Source organism: Megalobrama amblycephala, linkage group LG5 (assembly GCF_018812025.1).
Source record: "Megalobrama amblycephala isolate DHTTF-2021 linkage group LG5, ASM1881202v1, whole genome shotgun sequence".
In the NCBI taxonomy this organism is placed as follows: domain Eukaryota; kingdom Metazoa; phylum Chordata; class Actinopteri; order Cypriniformes; family Xenocyprididae; genus Megalobrama; species Megalobrama amblycephala.
In genome coordinates, this window is record NC_063048.1 from 18,179,231 (window position 1) to 18,200,156 (window position 20,926).

At 41.1% G+C, this 20,926-nt stretch overlaps 1 protein-coding gene across 5 annotated transcripts in view; it reads left to right on the plus strand.

Annotated features, from left to right (window-relative positions):
* The window catches only part of ttc6 (tetratricopeptide repeat domain 6), a 50,484-nt gene extending 29,893 nt beyond the window's left edge, over positions 1–20,591 (plus strand). For all 5 annotated transcript variants that reach the window (XM_048190954.1, XM_048190952.1, XM_048190953.1 and 2 more), the window contains 6 exons: positions 715–925; positions 4,065–4,217; positions 5,818–5,991; positions 6,103–6,328; positions 18,849–18,975; positions 20,391–20,591. In XM_048190954.1, the coding sequence (XP_048046911.1) occupies positions 715–925; positions 4,065–4,217; positions 5,818–5,991; positions 6,103–6,328; positions 18,849–18,975; positions 20,391–20,427 (928 nt within the window). In that variant the 3' untranslated portion in view covers positions 20,428–20,591. The remainder of the gene's footprint in view (positions 1–714; positions 926–4,064; positions 4,218–5,817; positions 5,992–6,102; positions 6,329–18,848; positions 18,976–20,390) is intronic.
* Positions 20,592–20,926: the final 335 nt, after the last annotated feature.

Genomic DNA, 20,926 nt, shown 5'->3' on the forward strand with positions numbered 1-20,926 from the left:
CTGTGGAACAGTAGTGTATAAGAGGAAAATGATACAAATGTACTATATGACCCCTTTATTATTAAATCAAAAGAACTTGTCAGATGAGAAAAAAAATATTTTTCTTCTCATTGCATTTGAGTGGAAGAACACTCTAAGTACTACAACATTTATTGGTGTCCTGAAACCTCATATATTTATGAATAGTTATTGATGCTCTCTGTGAACTCTTCCAGTTATTGTGCAGATCTGCTTTTAAATGGTGCATTCAGAGCATTATTGTTATTGATTAACACTCAAAAGTTGCAGTGCTTCCAGAAAGCATTTAGACCTACTTTTATCAGAGTAACAGCCTATGACAGATAGGACATCTCATCTCTCTACAGGGACTATAAAATATAAAATATCTTAGTAGCTCACTGACAAGACACAGTGCTCTCTGAACTGTCATTTACAAAAGAACTGAATGTTTTCAGATCCATAGGAGTCAACATTTGCTCATTTTCATTGACTTAAAGAAGCACTCTCTAATAAATGGCTTATCAGAAGATCACTACAGAAAAGTGATCTCTTTTAAGGTGTGACTTCTGGTGAATTCAAGCTATTAGCAAGGTCATTTTTACAGACTGTTCAAGACAAAGTTCTTATTTAAACAGACAACTAATGTTCATGTGCAAACAGAATTAGGACACATCATTAAAGTGTAATAATCTACTTCCTTTCTCTGTTTTTAAGGCTCGGCCAGTTACAAGAAGCTGTGGATGCTTACAGCGAAGCTATAAGACTTGATCCCCTCCTGCAGGATTCTCATGTGGGTAGAGGCAAAGTTTTCATGGATTATGGGCACAATCACACCAGGAAACAAGCCCAGAGGGACTTCCTCTCAGCCCTGCATCTCAATCCACTCTGCTTGAGTGCCCGCATTAGCCTGGCATACAACTTACAGGTAGCATAAAAATAATTGCCTTGTTTCTTTTTATTTCTCACAGGTTGATTTTTCATAGCTTAACTGACTTAAACTCAGAAGTTCCCAACTGTTTCATTTAAGTATCTAGTTTTATTCAGCCTCCCCCTTAACATCCTTAGGAGAAATAAAAAAGTAAAATAAAAAAATAAAAATGAACTTGGATAGCATAGCTTTGATAATTTGGTCTTGGGAGAATTTGTGATCACTGAATTTTGACTGCAGACTTTCATATCCTGGCATATCTGAGCACAGTTGTAATCTCCTCTGAATCTTTAGAGGAGACACATGCAAGATTACTGTTTTTTCCATCAGGAGAAACATCTAAGAAGCAGGAGATTTAAAGGTGCCCTAGAACATTTTTTACAAGATGTAATATAAGTCTAAGGTGTCCCCTGAATGTGTCTGTGAAGTTTCAGTTCAAAATACCCCATAGATTTTTTTTTATTAATTCTTTTAACTGCAGATTTCGGGGCATTATTAGAAATGCGCCGAATCAGGCTGCTGCCCCTTTAATTGCTCGCGCTCCCCACCCCCGAGCTCTCGACTCTATATACATTGCATAAACAAAGTTCACACAGCTAATATAACCCTCAAAATGGATCTTTACAAAGTGTTCGTCATGCATGCTGCATGCATGCATCGGATCATGTAAGTATAGTATTTATTTGGATGTTTACATTTGATTCTGAACGAGTTTGAGGCTGTGCTCAGTGACTAACGGCTAAAGCTAACATTACACACTGTTGGAGAGATTTATAAAGAATGAAGTTGTGTTTATGAATTATACAGACTGTGTTTAATAATGAAAATAGCGATGGCTCTCTTGTCTCCATGAATACAGTAATAAATGATGGTAACTTTAACCACATTTAACAATACATTAGCAACATGCTAACGAAACATTTAGAAAGACAATTTACAAATATCACTAAAAATATCATGTTATCATGGATCATGTCAGTTATTATTGCTCCATCTGCCATTTTTCGCTATTGTCTGCTTGCTTACCTAGTCTGATGATTCAGCTGTGCACAGATCCAGACGTTAATACTGGCTGCCCTTGTGTAATGCCTTGAACATGAGCTGGCATATGCAAATATTGGGGGCGTACATATTAATGATCCCTACTGTTACATAACAGTCGGTGTTATGTTGAGATTCGCCTGTTTTTTCGGAGGTCTTTTAAACAAATGAGATTTATATAAGAAGGAGGAAACAATGGAGTTTGAGACTCACTGTATGTCATTTCCATGTACTGAACTCTTGTTATTCAACTATGCCAAGGTCAATTCAATTTTCCATTCTACGGCACCTTTGAGCAGTCTCCTTTTAGCCTCATTGATGTCTATGTGACACAACTGAGATAGTAGAAGGATTTTATTTGTTATTCTTGTTTCCTGTGGGCAACATAAAACATTTGCATGGTGCTGCTAATGCATCATAAAATGCATATGTTGCAGCTGTATTTAGTTGTGTGCAAAGATCAGGCATTAATATTTGAAGAGTTCATTTGCAAAAACTGTTAACTCCATTTTTATTAATTCTCACAAATCATGTTTTTTTTTATTATGCATTCCAAGTAATATCAATCAAACTGCAGTTGGGTTGTTTTGATTAAGTAATAGTAACTCAAAAAATACAGGTAAATTAAAAAATTAAATTTCATTGAAAGTATGTTTTTATATATATGAAAGGTTTGTTTTTTAGCAAAAGCAGATAACTCCTCATTTCATGTTTCAGACTTAAACAAAATCCAAGTAATTGCTTTGTAATTGCATTTAAAACACACTCAAACACACGTTTGCCCACACACACTAATAGATCCACACACACACACGCATCCACTTACTGTGCGCACACACACTCACACACACACACGCATCCACACACGCAAAAGGACAACCAAGGTTTCAACATGTAAGTCGTGTATGGTGTACAAGGACTTACAGGAGTCGAAAGTATAAATCCTCAATCACTTTTAGTCAGCTTTGACAAAACTTCACTCAGCTTGAAGTGACTAGAAGCCTTGTCACCTGACCTTAATACTGTGTGCTGATTCGCTAAAACGGACTTATCAGTTCCTGTACAAAAACAACAAGGGCGCTTGTCTGTTTCTACTGTAAAACGTGAATTTGCGATGCCTGACAGTGGACAATACCGGCTTTTCTGACAAAACGGATTTAGGGTTCAGAACGTGTTATATATGTGGAGAATAACGCACAGCAGTATATAGTTATAGTTTTTTTTAAAAAGTGGCGTTTATCGGTTTTTGCAAATAAACTCTTCATTTGTAATCTCAGATGCAGCGATATCCTCTACTCACCAATTATTATGATGGATGACATGGGCATGTCATGTTATCTTATGTTTCTGAAACTGAAATCTTGGTCTGTTCTGTCTGTTGCCTATTTTAATTTCACGTCATTCATAAATCACTTTATTATAAAATGTTGGCTCGTAATACACTTAATAATTTCAGTGGGCAACCGGTGGGTCCAAAATATGCCTATTATAAGAAGAAAACTGAATCACAAGAAAGTAATCATAACTGACAATACTTTTTGTTGTTGTTGTTGTTGTTGTTGTTTTGTTTTTGTTTTTTTTACAAAACCATTAGTTATTTTTAAAATGTATTAGTTGCAGAACTATTCAAATATTTTGCACAATCATTCTTGTTGGTCTATGGTTGCTTGGTAAATGCTAACATCTGTAACCTTGGAAATCTTAATCTCTACAAGTCTCCTGGGGCACAGCTTCACTTCTATTCAATTTCACACAAAAGAATAATTTTGTTTGACTTATCTGGCATGTTTGGTATCTTTAATCTGTATGCACTGTCTCTGACTTTGTTGTTCAATTCTTGTTTTAAAAGCAAACCTTTCTCTTTTAAATGTGGAAGTACTAATGGCTGATGCCCAGAGACAAACCACAGAACAGTAGGTTAACATTAGGAAATAAACAAGGATATATCTGATTCCTTTTGGTATTCATCCTAGCCCTCATTATCTGTGTCTCTCCCTCCGAGAGAGAGAGTGAACGGTATCTTGCAGACAGCCTGTTGCCGCTTGAGTCTATTGATTTTCACTAAGCCATGTCAATATCTTGTCCTCTGTGGCAGGTTTTGGGATTCTTCCAGAGAGCCTGGAATCAGTTCACTGTGGCTATAGAGGTGAACCCTAAAAACTGGGCTGCGTATGAAGGCAGAGCTGTCACCTGCCTACAGATGGACAACATGTTTGCAGCCCTGCAGGATATAAACTGTGCTATAAAGGTTGTTTTGGAAAATGGTTTATTCCTCTTCTTAATTTTTTAATTCTTTTATATATATATATATATATATATATATATATATATATATATCTTTTCATTATCTTCACATGAAAAGATATAATAAAATACTTACAAAAATGTGAGGGGTGTACTCACTTCTGTGAGATACTATATATATATATATATATATATATATATATCTCACAGAAGTGAGTACACCCCTCGCATTTTTGTAAATATTTTATTATATCTTTTCATGTGACAACACTGAAGAAATGACACTTTGCTACAATGTAAAGTAGTGACTGTACAGCTTGTATAACATTGTAAATTTGTTGTCCCCTCAAAATAACTCAACACACAACCATTAATGTCTAAACCGCTAGCCACAAAAGTGAGTACACCCCTAAGTGAAAATGTCCAAATTGGGCCCAAAGTGTCAATATTTTGTGTGGCCACCATTATTTTACAGCACTGCCTTAACCCTCTTGGGCATGGAGTTCATCAGAGCTTCACAGTTTGCCACTGGAGTCCTCTTCCACTCCTCCATGACGACATCACAGAGTTGGTGGATATTAGAGATCTTGCGCTCCTCCACCTTCCGTTTGAGGATGCCCCACAGATGCTCAATAGGGTTTAGATCTGGAGACATGCTTGGCCAGTCCATCACCTTTACCCTCAGCTTCTTTAGCAAGGCAGTGGTCGTCTTGGAGGTGTGTTTGGGGTCGTTATCATGTTGGAATACTGCCCTGCGGCTTCAGTATGTCACAGTACATGTTGGCATTCATGGTTCCCTCAATGAACTGTAGCTCCCCAGTGCCGGCAGCACTCATGCAGCCCCAGACCATGACACTCACACCACCATGCTTGACTGTATGCAAGACACATTTGTCTTTGTACTCCTCACCTGGTTGCCGCCACACACACTTGACACCATCTGAACCAAATAAGTTTATCTTGGTCTCATCAGACCACAGGACATGGTTCCAGTAATCCTCTGCAGCAATGCTGGCAGCACTCATACATCTATTTCCCAAACACAACCTCTGGATATGACGCTGAGTATGTGCACTCAACTTCTTTGGTCGACCATGCCGAGGCCTGTTCTGAGTGGAACCTGTCCTGTTAAACCACTGTATAGTCTTGGCCACCATGCTGCAGCTCAGTTTCAGGGTCTTGGCAATCTTCTTATAGCCTACGCCATCTTTATGTAGAGCAACAATTCTTTTTTTCAGATCCTCAGAGAGTTCTTTGCCATGAGGTGCCATGTTGAACTTCCAGTGACCAGTATTAGAGAGTGAGAGTGATAACACCAAATTTAACACACATGCTCCCCATTCACACCTGAGACCTTGTAACACTAACAAGTCACATGACACCGGGGAGAGAAAATGGCTAATTGAGCCCAATTTGGACATTTTCACTTAGGGGTGTACTCACTTTTGTGGTCAGCGGTTTAGACATTAATGGCTGTGTGTTGAGTTATTTTGAGGGGACAGCAAATATATATATATATATATATATATATATATATATATATATATAGGGTATATATTTATTTCTTTAATACTTTCCTTTTTTTTTTTTTTTTACATTTTTAGTGTAACCCTCTCGCAGAACAGCTCTTCACAAACCGAGGTCTGATCCAACAGTTCATAGGGGATAAATCTAGTGCCATGAAGGACTACCAGACCGCTATCAGTCTCAACCCGGGATATGCCCTTGCTTACTTCAATGCTGCCAACCTGTTCTTTTACAACGGACAGTTTGAGAAGGTAAAACCAGAGGCAGTTCACTACTGACACACTATTCTCTCTAGACTTTAGGCGAGAGCTACTAAGATATTTAGTGAGACTGTTTTGTTTCATTTTCTTTCTGGGACACAGGCATGTGAGTTTTATAGCCGAGCTTTTGAGCTGGACCCCTCAGATGAGTCTGCCATCCTGAACCGAGCCATCACTCACGCTCTGCTGCGAAAGGTCCCGGAATCCCTGCAGGATTTTAATGAGGCTCTCTGCCTCAACCCGTTGTCTGCACATGCCTACTTTAACAGAGCCAACCTGTACTGCTCTCTCCAACAGTTCCAATCAGCCGAGAGGGACCTTACACAAGGTGAGCTGTAGGAGGTTGAATTCACTGCCACTTTTTATTAAAGGGGCCATATTCTACAATCCTACACCATTATGTACCCTGAAGTACACTTAATGCTCTGATATAGGCCTACTTCAAGTGAAATTGAAGAATGAACTGGTGTGATAGTTTCAAACAAAAGGGCAAAACTAAGTTTGTTTAGTTAGAAACAGCTTTCCAAAGTAAACTTTCAGGAAAAGTTCGCTACAGATGGTAAACACCTTCGATTGCAATTACATAATTGGTAGGTGTGGCTCTGAGGCTCCACCTTCTTTCACTTGGAAATCTTATCCAGTTCAGTTCTTATGTTCAGTCGAGGTCAAATGCAAGTAAAAATGCAAGTCAAAACATGAACACACTGGAGAGCCTCTTTATTGTAACATTAATGTTTTGTCCCACTCCTGCCCACAAAAGCCCGCATATAAAAGTATGCATTGGTTTTTTTCAATACATTCCATGAAATAGTTTCCAGTTAGGCCGCCTAGCAACAACCTGCACATCCCAGTTTAATTGCTCCCAATAAATTATTTGTTATTAAAACATCTACATTCACAAACCACTGTTAATTTTAAAGGTCCCGTTCTTTGTGATCCCATGTTTCAAACTTTAGTTAGTGTGTAATGTTGTTGTTAGAGTATAAATAAAATCTGTAAAATTTTAAAGCTCAAAGTTCAATGCCAAGCGAGATATTTTATTTAACAGAAGTCGCCTACATCGAACAGCCAGTTTGGACTACATCCCTCTACTTCCTTCTTTAATGACGTCACTAAAACAGTTTTTTGACTAACCTCCGCCCACAGGAATACACAAGAGTTGCGTTTGTAGAGTGCGTTTGTCGCCATGTCGTCGAAACGCTGTTATTTTCATCCCGCAGTCCAATCACCGGGTCTGATTCCGGCTCAAATTGATAGGGTAAAATAAAAGACATGTTTACAATAACACTGAGCGCGTGCATCTCCACGTTATGGTAAGAGGCGTGACCTTTCCGGGCAAGATCCGCTAAACTGCTGTCGAATCACAACACAGGAACCGCTGGCACAATCAGAACTCGTTACGTATTTCTGAAGGAGGGACTTCATTGAACAAGGAAGTCATCAGCCCGTTTTTATGACAGTGGAAACAGCGGTATACAGATAAGTAAATTATGTGAAAAATACTGTGTTTTTTTTACACGCGAAACATGAACACATGTTATATTGCACACTATAAACACAATCAGAGCTTCAAAAAAAACACGAAAAACGGGACCTTTAAAAGAAAAGCAAGCATTGGTACTGTATGCGTGATTTGGCATGGCATACAGTGTGCACAGAATGCTCCCTTTATAAACACAAAAAAGCTGTCACTCATTTTAGTTAATTGCGATCTCAAAAAGCTACAATATAATATGAAGCTGTCTACACGTTCAAGAAATCAACATATATGTTCGTGATTGGCTACATTGTTCAATGCTACAAAAAACCTTTGATGGTCTCCAGAGTGCAAACACAGACACGTACTGGATTGCTTGCTAAATGTTTCGCCAGTATGCTATTATTACAGAGAAAACTGATCCTAGACCAGCAGTTATGGGCAGATTTTCCCTCTAAAAGCAATCAGAAGCAGGAGGCAGGGGAAGGCTAGCTTACACATGCTCTGCCTATGCTTGTGCTTGTAATTTGTTTTTATTTTATTTTAGTTCTTGTTGCTTTGTGCAATAGATGAATAACAATTTATTTGTTTGCTATCTTCATTTCATTCTCCCGCAACCCGCACATACGACTGTCTTACTGCCCATGCCCGCACTCGGCCAAATCTTGTCTGCACTGCACTCCGTTGTATCGAGTCCCGCTGTAGTCCTGCAGGAGTGCAGGTGTTTACTTTATAGTAGAAATTGAAGTTGTAATTAAAAATTGAAAGCGACATTGACACTTTTTTCATGTTTAATACTGTAAAAGGTGCTTGTTTATATAAATAAACGTGACATGACTTGAACTAAATGTTGAATTGCAGAGCTTGTGCAAACATATCCACATGGTTATGATCAGATTCTTTCTTAATTGCTGTCTTTTTTGCTGTGTTTATTTTGTTACTGAGAGGAAAGCGTGCAGCACATATTTACATATTCATCTAAATGCCACTTTCAGCAGCGTGGGCAGGATGTTCACTAACAGTATACTGCTGCTGTGAGTATATCGGGGCCTTTATAATGTCAGAAAAGGATTCTTACACCAAAAACTAGTTTCACATTACAATTTTCCATGCATTTTTGACCAATAGTATGAAACAGAACATTTCTTTGCAGAGACAAAAAATAATCCAACTTATAAAATTTATTTAGGCTTATGTTTTTAATCATATTTTATTTGTATTTCAAACTGACTTGGAAATGGTAACCTTATACCAACTAACTAGTTCACAGATATCGCTGTGCTGGGTGTTTCTCATTACTCCATGAATACTGAAGGTCACATTAATCTTGTAGCATGTCAAGAGAAAGTGGGTCCAAAAGCTAAACTACAGCATATCTTGTGTTTCGTTATACTTTATTTTAAGGTGTCATTGTTACAGTGTAATTATATATTTATGTACAGGGTAATATTAAATAACAACATGTACTTACTATAAGGTTAGGGTAGGATAAGGATTTGGTTGAGGTTTAGTAGCATGTAATTATGCATCATTTACTGTTATTACTACATGTTACATATGTAACAAGGACACTGTAAAATAAAGTATTACCTGTGTTTCTTGATTTTCTTGATGTATGTGGAAAAATACAATTATGTTCCAACTTTGAAACGTCCTGAAATGAATATGCCAATAATGATTCATCGCTTTACAGGGAGATTTTTACATCAGGCCACATTTCAAAGTCATCTGCACTTAATTACTTTTGATAACACAGACTGATATCTCTGTGGAGGGCTTTTGTCAAGATGATGAATGGAGGGCTGGTGTAAAGATAGCAAAGTCGTCTTTATCCTCAACTAATCCAGACAATCATACACGTGCTAGTCTCAGTCTCGTACAGCACACCATCAGACCTCCCACATGTCTGTTTGATGCAAATTGCACACAAAAAAAACAAGTGCTGACTGACATTGTCAGCTGTAGTTTGATTGGCTGGCTTTACTAATATATACAGTAGTGGCCAAAAGTGATGTCCTGAAGGGAATGTTTACACAATATTTGCTTTTAATGACACTTCAGGTTCTATTAAACAATCAAAATATGAGAAGTATGTTATTGGGAAGAAGAACACACTACATTTGGTTAAGGTATTAAAATGACAAAATTATTTGACAAAAAAGGGCAAATTTCAGCATAATCATTTATGGGTTTTATTGTATTTGTCATGATTGATCACGGGAAGCAAATGCGAGTTAACATGTTTTATTAACAAGAAGAGAGATGGAACACAGTCACTGAATGGGCAGGCCTCTGGTGACGCAGGGATTGAGATGATCGGCTGGTGGTGCGTGGTGGTGACGAGGAGTGTTGATGAGAAGTAAATCCAAGGTCCGGACATGGAACTGGAGACGACACGACTGGAACTCCGAGCAGGAACAGGACGAGACAACACAGCACAGGACACCAAACAACAATCTGACAGGGAAGATGAGAATGAGGTGAGCTTATAAAGGGTAAGTGAATGAGCAGCAGCTGGTGAAGTGATGAGTGGCAGCTGGATCCACTGATGAGCCACGTGGCCTGGACACACCTACAAACACACACACACATACACGCCCACCGCTGTCACAACACAGAACACGCGACAAGAGGGAAACAATGCCTCTGCGAACCGTGACAGTACCCCTCCTCCTAGGAACGCCTCCTGGCGTTCCCCGACTCCCTTACCTGTCGATTGTAATCATCGATAAGGGTGTGATCCAGAATGTCTCTGGCAGGTACCCAACTCCTCTCCTCCGGACCGTAACCTTCCCAGTCCACCAAGTACTGGAATCCGCGTCCCCTCCGCCTTGAGTCCAGAGTACGGTTGACCGAATAAGATGGTTCCCCATCTACAAGTCGCGGCGGTGGGGGAACCGGGACTGGCGGATTAATATTGGAATGAAACACGGGCTTAATTTTAGAAACATGGAAGACGGGATGAATCCTCCTGTACGCCGGAGGAAGTTTGAGGCGGACTGCCACCGGACTAATGATCTTGGTGACGGTAAACAGACCAATAAATTTGGGAGCAAGTTTATTAGAGACGGATCGGAGAGGAATATTCTTGGTAGAAAGCCACACTTTTTGACCAACAACGTATACGGGAGGCTTTGACCGGTGGCGATCGGCCTTGGCCTTGGTGCGCTCCCTCACTTGGAGAAGAGTCTCTCGGGCTCTCGCCCAAGTGCGGTGACACCTCTGGACAAAGGCGTGAGCAGAGGGGACCGCAACCTCGGATTCCAGACTAGGAAAAATAGATGGCTGGTAACCTACACTACACTCAAACGGTGATAGGCCCGTGGACGACACTGGTAATGTATTGTGGGCGTACTCCACCATTGAAAGTTGCTGGCTCCAGGAGGAAGGATTCTTAGAGACTAAACATCGCAATGTTCGCTCCAAATCTTGATTGGCTCTCTCAGTTTGACCATTGCTCTGGGGATGAAACCCTGAGGATAAACTGACAGTCGCCCCCAGCAATCTACAAAACTCTTGCCAAAATTTTGACACAAATTGGGGTCCCCTGTCGGAAACCATGTCCATCGGGAGGCCATGAAGCCGAAAGACGTGGTCAACGACTATAACCGCTGTCTCCTTGGCTGATGGTAATTTGGGCAAGGGGATGAAATGAGCCGCCTTCGAGAATCGGTCCACTACGGTCAAAACAACCGTGTACCCCTGGGAGGGTGGGAGGGCGGTGATAAAATCTAGCGAGATGTGGGACCAGGGTCTCGAAGGGACTGGCAGTGTTTGGAGCAACCCATCCGGGGAACGATTGGAAGTCTTACCAACGGCACAAACTGAGCAAGCCAACACAAGATCACGGACGTCCTGAGCCATAAGAGGCCACCAGAATCGTTGCTTGACTAGAAATTTAGTGCGTTTAACTCCTGGATGACACGCTACATTAGAACAATGACCCCACTGGATGACCATGGACCGTAATCCCTCCGGCACAAATAAGCGGTTTGGTGGACACCTGGGCGGGGGCGTTACCCCTTCTAAGGCCGTCTTGACCCTCGATTCGACCTCCCATGTGAGTGTGGAGACCACTAATGTCTCCGGTAAAATGCACTCGGGAGTAGACGGGCGTTCTGAATGATCAAAAATGCGTGATAAAGAATTGGGTTTGATGTTTTTAGAACCCGGGCGATACGAGAGAGTAAAGTCAAAACGTCCGAAAAAAAGTGCCCACCGAGCCTGCCTGGAGTTCAATCTTTTGGCAGTCCTAATATATTCCAAATTCTTATGATCGGTCCATACAATAAAAGGCACCCCTGAACCCTCTAACCAGTGGCGCCATTCCTCTAAGGCCAACTTGACTGCCAGCAACTCCTAGTTCCCAATGTCGTAGTTACGTTCGGCAGGAGATAAACTATGGGAAAAAAAACGTGCACGGGTGCATCTTATCATCTGCGGGAGAACGCTGGGATAACACTGCACCTACCCCCACCTCTGATGCGTCGACCTCCACCACAAACTGCCGTGATGGATCAGGGGCAACGAGAATGGGCGCTGAAACGAAGCAACCCTTCAGTTTGGCAAACACAGCCTCAGCTGTGTCTGACCACCTGAACGTAGTTTTGGGGGAGGTCAAGGCAATCAGAGGCACGGCTAGTTGGCTGAAATTGCAAATGAAACGCCGGTAAAAATTGGCGAACCCCAGAAACCTCTGTAGGGCCTTACGGGAATCTGGACTTGGCCAATCCACCATAGCCTTAACCTTCTCAGGATCCATGCGCACTCCCTCAGTCGACACGATGTACCCTAGGAAAGGAAAAGACTGTGCATGAAAAACGCATTTCTCCGCCTTGACAAAAAGCCCATTCACTAGCAACCTCTGAAGCACTCGTCGAACGTGCTGCACATGCTCCTGGAGAGATGAAGAAAAAATCAATATGTCGTCCAGGTAGACATATATGAATTGATCGACCATATCTCGCAGCACGTCGTTGACGAGTGCCTGGAAGACCGCTGGGGAGTTGGAAAGCCCGAACGGCATAACCAAATATTCAAAGTGCCCCCTAGGGGTGTTAAAAGCAGTCTTCCATTCATCCCCCTCCCTGATGCGGACCAAATGATAAGCTTTCCTTAAATCCAATTTTGTGAAAATAGATGCTCCCTGCAACCTCTCGAAAGCTGAAGACATTAACGGCAAAGGATATGTATTCTTTACCGTTATGTTGTTCAACCCCCGGTAGTCAATACAAGGTCGCAGAGATCCATCCTTCTTACCCACAAAAAAGAATCCCGCCCCCGCTGGAGAAGAGGAAGGGCGGATGAACCCCGTTGCCAGTGAATCAGAAATATATTTCTCCATAGCCTCCCTTTCCGGAACAGAAAGTGAATATAACTTGCCTTTAGGCGGAGATTTACCTGTCAATAAGTCTATGGCACAGTCATAGGGATGGTGCGGAGGGAGAGAAGCAGCCCTAGACTTACTGAACACCTCCTTCAGGTCAAGGTACTCAGCGGGCACGTTAGACAGATCCACTGCTTCCTCCTGTAAAACAGAACCAGAAACAGACAAACATGCAGAGACAAGACAAGACTCATGACACTCCTTGCTCCAGGCCACAATGGAATTCTGGATCCAGTCTACCCGGGGGTTGTGTTTGGTGAGCCAGGGGTGACCAAGGACGATGGGTGTGAGGGGAGAATCAAAAATCAGGAAAGAGGTGAGTTCAGAGTGGTTTCCGGAGGTGATGAGTGTGATGTCTTCGGTGCTGTATGAGATGGTGGGAGACTCTGTCCGTTGAGGGCGTGCACAGCAATTCTGTTGGTGAGTGGCTTGAAGGGGATGTGGAGTTTTATTGCAAGTGATTTGTCCAGAAAATTACCTTCAGCCCCGGAGTCCAACAGTGCTCTGCAGTCGTGCGTGTGGTTCGACCATCTCAATCTAACCGGGAGGAGCGTAGATGTTGATGAGGTCTTCTCGGCGGAGATCCCACCCGACAGTAGCCTCATACTTACTGTCGGGCTTGCCCTTTTACGGGCAGTTGTACGCAAAATGGCCAGCTCCGCCACAATATAAACAAAGTCCCTGGGATCTCCGCCTTTCCCTCTCCTCCCGGGAAAGCCGAGCTCGACCCACCTGCATGGGCTCGTGATCTTGGACCGGGCTGACCGTGTCCCCGCCGCTGGATCGCGGACCTTCCATTCCGCTAACGCCTCTATGGGCAGGAATCCTCTGCTTGACCCCAAATCGATAAGTCCGTTGAGTGTAGTCGGAAGATCCAGCACGTAGATTTCCCTCTGGACACGGTCAGCCAACCCATGCAGGAACATGTTCCACTGTGCCTCCTCGTTCCAGTGACACTCAGCCGCTAACGTGCGAAATTCGATGGAAAAGTCAGACACCGACTTCTCTCCTTGACGTAATTCCGCCAGTAACCTGGCGGCTTCTCTCCCAGCGACCGACCGGTCGAATACCTGTTTCATCTCCGCGGAGAGTGACTGGAATGAGGCGCAGCATGGATCTTGATTCTCCCACACCGCCGTCCCCCAAAGAGAAGCCTTCCCAGTGAGTAGGGTGAGTACGAACGCCACCTTGCTTCGCTCTGTATTGAAAGTTCGAGGCTGTAATGCAAAATGCATAGCACATCGAGTTAGAAAAGCTCTGCAAAAGTTTGGTTCACCTGAGTATGATTCAGGCACCGGAAGACGAGGTTAGGGACTGGCTGCGTCCTCAGATGTAGGGGGAAGGACGGCCGGTGTGGGCGGCGCAGCGGGACCCTGAAGAAGCTGGAACTGCTGGGTGAGCTCGGACACCTGCGCCACCAAAGCCTGAACCGCTCGCCCGGTCTCGTTCAAATTCTTCTCCTGAGAATCCATTCTGTGAATACTACTGTTGATAAATTCCTCCAACGCTGTATGCAGGCTGCTCGCTGCTTCCATACCTTGGTCAGATCGTTCTGTCATGATTGATCACAGGAAGCAAATGCAAGTTAACACGTTTTATTAACAAGAAGAGAGATGGAACACAGTCACTGAACGGGCAGGCCTCTGGTGACGCAGGGATTGAGATGATCGGCTGGTGGTTCGTGGTGGTGACGAGGAGTGTTGATGAGAAGTAAATCCAAGGTCCGGACATAGAACGAGAACACGAAGAAAACCGAACTGGAACTGGAGACGACACGACTGGAACTCCGAGCAGGAACAGGACGAGACAACACAGCACAGGACACCAAACAACGATCTGACAGGGAAGATGAGAATGAGGTGAGCTTATAAAGGGTAAGTGAATGAGCAGCAGCTGGTGAAGTGATGAGTGGCAGCTGGATCCACTGATGAGCCACGTGGCCTGGACACACCTACAAACACACACACATACACGCCCACCGCTGTCACAACACAGAACACGCGACAAGAAGGAAACAATGCCTCCGCGAACCGTGACAGTATTATGCAAAAAAGGAAAACAAAAAGTTCACATAGAAAAACAAGAAGTTCACAGGAAATAAAGAATACATTGACTGTAATGTAATCATTTTTTAATATGTTGTTGGTTCTCCCTTGTTTTTGATTTCAGCAGCTTTTCTCCTGGACATTGATTCAGTAAACTTTGCTCATGTGTCATGCTTAACTTCTTTTCAATCCTCCTTACATTCTTACCAAAGTTGAGCTTCATTGGAAGACCTGCATGACTGTCACAATTCAGGTTTATAATTTCACAAAAGTTTTCAGTGGCTTTATTGTCAGGGAACTGAGGAGTCCACTTAAAGACTTCAAATGCTGAGCATGAACATTGTGTGCAACTTTGTTGCATGCGCGGTGTGTTTGGGATTGTTATAATGTTGGAAAATACACATTTGATCTCCAATACTTGGCTATATTTTGTTTAGCAGGATATTGGTCCAGTTTCAATGTGCCAGAAACTTTGAGGTTCTTCCAATACCTGCTGAAGACATGTGTCCCAATACCATTATGTTTCCCCTGCTGTGCTTAATGGCACAATGCATGCATTTGATATTAAAACACTCCAGCTGTCTCCTACGAACATACCTGAGACCATCCAGTGCTAGGATGTTAAATGGCAAGCTTTAGCTTTTTTCTTATAGCCATTTTCTATTTTGTGAAGCTCAACAATCTTTTGCTGCACATCAGAACTATATTCTTTTTACTTATATTCGTTTACTCATTGTGATGAATGATTAAGGGAATTTGGCCTTTGTGTTTATCCATATTTGTAATCCTGTGGAACAGGAAGTCATGGCTGCACAATTTCATGCTCCTAGTCACACAATTATTGGCACCCAATTTACACCAGGTGCTAAAAAATTTAAATATGAATGGGAATATACTAGGGCTGGGCGATATATCGCATGCGATTGTCACGTGCATTTCGTCAGTAAAGCCGGTTCCCTGATTACCGCTAAATCGCCATCACCTGCTTTCAAATGGAGCACCATTTAATAGACAGAGCCGTAGTTCACTGACAAGCTACGCAATATTGCGTTCATTATCGAAGGTGATTCATCTGCGATATTGCGTAGCTTGTCAGTGATCTACGGTTCTGTCTATTAAATGGCGTTCCATTTGAAAGCAGGTGATGGCGATTTAGCCATAAACAACATTAAAAACTTGATTTTCAGACAGAAGACAGTTTTCCCAGGTTGGACATCAGTTTTGGCCGCTACTGTATATATATATTGGGTAAAGCCAGCCAATCAGACTACTGTAACACCTGTACAATATCCGTCTTAGTCAACCAACTTTGGAATTTTCAGAATGCTTTTAGCCTGCTGAACTGTGCATGTAAATCACGTATCGGCTCCAGCCGGTCTAAGAGAGATGGGCACTTTGGCATTTTTGTGGACCTGCTGAGGTTAAACAGAGAACCCAAGTCCCCCGTTATGGGGACTTCAAAAGCATCACCCCCTTGTGTATTAAGGACCATGCGGCCCCAGGCATTCCAGCCAAACCCCAATATACATCACACATGCACACACAGAGACACACTCACAAATATGCTTATAGATTGTATGTACAGTTATTCTCAAAATATGACTGTGCCAGAATGTACCGTCGTGTATGTCAAGTGCATGTATGTATCCCTAGTGTAGTCGACTGTAGTCGTGCTAGTGTTATTTCTAACGATAAAACTTATAAAAAAAGCTATAACTTCTCTTGTGTGCCTTTCCCACCTGACAAGTTTGGTTTCTTTGTAAAGCTCTCTTTATGCCTTATTCGACAATGTATGTCACATTACTGTAAAATGCATTGTTCTATTTTTAATGGTACTTTGGAGAAAATACACTCCGATCTGAGGCTTCATAAATTATGCAAATCGAGCCACAAGACAAGACAAAGAAAGTTTTGCCCGGCAGGATTGCCCACGGATCTATTGGCTGTTTCACCCAAGGAGGCGTGTTGGCTTGTTTTTCCATAAAAGACAACAACACGGAATTTTTCCTTTGTCTCTCTCGATTGTCTCTCGATTGTCCCTGAATTGTCCATCACCCTCTCGTGCACAGACGTCTCAGGCGACCGCGCTTCCATCACGCGCTCATCTTCTTTCGGGATCACCATCTCCGGCTAAACGAACTTTCAAGTCCTCAGTTCAAATCTTCCCGCGGAAATGGAAGAAGCCAACGAACAGCAGCAGCACTGAACCATCACCTGTATCTTTTGAAACTCAGCACATACAAATGCAAGGACCGTTTCTCGCGATACATCTAACACGATCTAATGAAACTGATTTCTCTGCTGGCTCTCAAGGACTGTTAGTAAGTTTTGCTACTTGTCTTCTCTCTTTCCCTTTCTTTACTTTCGCTTCTGTATATATGTATATCCTCTGTGTATATTTAGCCGTATAACCTGTCGATCCGGCACCATTGCTTTACACTTTGATGCTATAATAGGAGTTTATTCTCATGCCCAGAGAATAACATTCCTTTTATAATAGTCTGTGAGAAAACTAACAGTTTGCCGGACAAACTTGGATAGTTTCTCTAAACAACTATTAAACTAGAACTGATCATATATGTAATTGATTATAATTCATTGTAATTGATTCACAATATATGTGCATAATTCCCTCTTGGGTCGATATATGTATCATAATTAATCATAAGGCTTTATGATTTATTATATTCATATATTTCACCCATAAATGGATTAAATACTTGTAATATTGCTAGAGATTCGTTACACTACATCTGATGATGCAGGCAGTGTGTGTGTGTGTGTGTGTGTGTGTGTGTGTTTGTTTGTGCGTGCACTTGTGTTTGTATATGCACATATACCGTTTCAAAGTTTGGTGATGTTCAAAAGTTTAGGGAATAATATCTTTTCCCATCAGTCACTGTGGAAAAAAACAAAGCAAACAGTGGCTGGTCAGTTAGACCAGGCAGTTATTGGCCTAAACAAGCTGTATTGTAGAACAGACTTTAGTGAAAGTCCAAAGACTCACTACATGACACTGTATGTGTGCAATCATTACTCACTCTGAGAGTATGTGTGTGAGGCAGATGGATGCTTTCAGCACACACCTTCACACATGAGAGGACCAGAGCAGGATGGGTTTGACCACATGGCTGCCTGAGGGAAAAAAAACAAAAAAAAACAATGAAAACAAATGCAGCAACCCTGTCCCTTTACTTCTGTATAACAAGAGACAGGTGGTTACTATGGTTACAGTGTAAACCAATTATAGATTTTCTCTTGGCAGGCTGCATATTTATGATGTCGAACGCAAGGATGTGCAAGCATTTCTGATATGAAAAACCAGAGGTTCTTAGAGTCCGTTCCTAATTCCCTCTGCCTGCGGCTGAAGCAGGTGGGATATTAGGAAACAGATGGCCCTTGGTATCTAATGAGTATGTTTTCTGTGAATGGAGTAATCACTTGCTATTCCTGCGTCCTGTTTCAAACAATCTAATTTACTTAGCTGTAAATAGACACATTGAACACTTATCACGTAAGCCCTAAAAATGAGTTTTTATAGATTATCTCACTCGAATCAAGGCCTTTGAAGCAAAAGAACATCTGTAAAGGTACCAGCCGAGTGATGGTAATTTATTCAAATGAAGATGGAAAATTGCTCGCAAATTGTCCCTCTTGTGTGAACTAAAAAGTAGATGTCCTCTTATTTGCTCTCTTTTGCTCTCGCAGCCTGATGTTTCAGTCTTGAATAAGCACTGTGTGTTGTTTGTTAGCCTAATATTAATGTCAGTCTCTGCATGAGAAGAATAAAGCTGAGAGACAGTGAACAAAGCTGTTGTGGTGAAGACAACACAAAAAATGGTACACCTCAGTATAAATAGGAGACAGATTGATAAATGCCGGAGAAGGTGAGAGTGACATTTTGCTCTAACACATATGTGTATGTGTGTGTTTCTTGAAGCTCTGATGCTGCAGCCTGGAGATGCTCTTCTCTATAAACTTAGGGCTGATATCCGGGGTCGTCTGGGGTGGACAGAGCAGGCGCTGGAGGACTACAGGACTGCAGTGGAGCTTCAGGACTCGGAATCGTAAATTCTTAGTTTATTCAAATGAGCTAAAGAAACACATGTATGGTCTTAATTTAATTGCATGCAATCAGTTTAAATTTGTAAAATGAGAATTTGTTGAAACTACATGAAATAATATTGGCCCTAACTGAATGTGTAGAAATCCATCATCCAGCCATATTATAATACTCTGCTACATTAAAACATAATTCTTTCTTTCTTTCTTTCTTTCTTTTGTACTCCAGAGAAATATCAATAGTAAATGTTAGGTAAAAAGACAAAATAATAGTAATGTTTTAATTTTTTTTTTTTTTGGTATGAAATTAATTTAATAATTTAATTTGTAGCTGATTTCAAGTATAAGACAACATCATGTTTTTGTTGAATAGGCTTATTTTCATTGCATTAAAAATATTACCCAATTTCATAAATATTTTACTTTTTTGAGTTAATAAGGCATTTACATTTATTGCTGCAGAAAATAGAACTTTAACCCCAGTTTTATGCAGAAAATATGCAGAAAATAGAAATCTCTTATGCAAGGTTGCATTTATTTGATCAAAAATTCAGTAAAAAATTATAATATTCTGAAATAGTCTTCAGTGTCACATGATCCTTCAGAAATCATTCTAATATATTGATTTGGTGCTCAAGAAAAGTATTAATTATGCTTAACCTCGGGTTATCATCGTTCTAAACACCACTAGTAACTACTAGTAACCACTAGTAGCATCACTTTTTACCCGGGGTTATTAGCACCGCTTTTGCAGTGTTAACCCCGCATTGCAGTGCCAAACTTGTACAGTGTACAGTGTGAAATGATACAGTGTTAGAATGTTACAGCCAGACACTTAGCACTGTGTTCTCATATTTGCCTGCTTTGGACAGTCACAGAAACTGCGCATTATGTAAACAGTAAATTCAGTGTTTGTGAGGAAAAATGTCAAATGCTACAGAAAATGCAACAATTTAAGGGAAGAAGAGACCGTTTCATTCTTACCTTTATAGTCCGCAATGTCCATTCAGTATAAACTCAATAGTACAGTCAGCAATATGAAGATGAGCAATGCTAACGCTATGTAAACAGATCGCATTCTGCGTTTATCCAAATAAGAACGTTAACCCGGGGTTTGGGAATGTACAATGCGAAACTTATGAATATCCAGGATTAATTGTTAACCCTGGGTAAATTATAAGCAGTGTGAAACGTGAAGCGAGATAAACCAGGATTCCATTTACCCGGGGTTTAGAATGACCCAGGGTTAACTATTTAAACTGTGAAAAGCCTTATTTATTATTAAGTATTCATTTCTTTAAAAAAAAATCTTTTGAGTGGTAGTGTATGCATTTCCTGATGGCATAAAAATAATATTGTTGTAAGATGTATGTAAGCTTAGGTTTTAGACTGCTTTTCATTTTGTTTTCTGTCAACCAAGGACTAAAGTACCTGCAGATTCTCATTCACCTCAGTAGCAGATGGCCAGCTGGTTCATGCAGCTCAGATGTACACCTTCATGGACTTCATGCAGTTCTGGTCACTGGTGAAACATCTACTATAATATAATGATTTTTTTGGTGATTTATACGTTTTTTGCGAATACTTTCATTTAATCAGAATACATGCTATTTTGAATGATCATCAATGGAGTGAGAAGCTTTTTTCCTTCAAGAGTTTGAGTGGAGTATGTACATTCAGAAGTTTGACTAAATTGATAGCAGAAGTTTAATACTTTCTGTTTAGAACAAACTCTAACTAGAATTCTACATATTTATTAAGTGACAAACAATGCGAAACAATGAATAATCAGTTGATTTAATTCACTAACTATAGTTAAATCAAAGTTCTAACTAATTAATGTCCTGACAGCCAGAGCCCAAACAGCTGTATTTATTTACCTGAATTCTGAAATCCTATTTGAAGCATTCAGGTCACCTTAAATGACACTCAGCAGAAACACTGGTCTTAACTAGA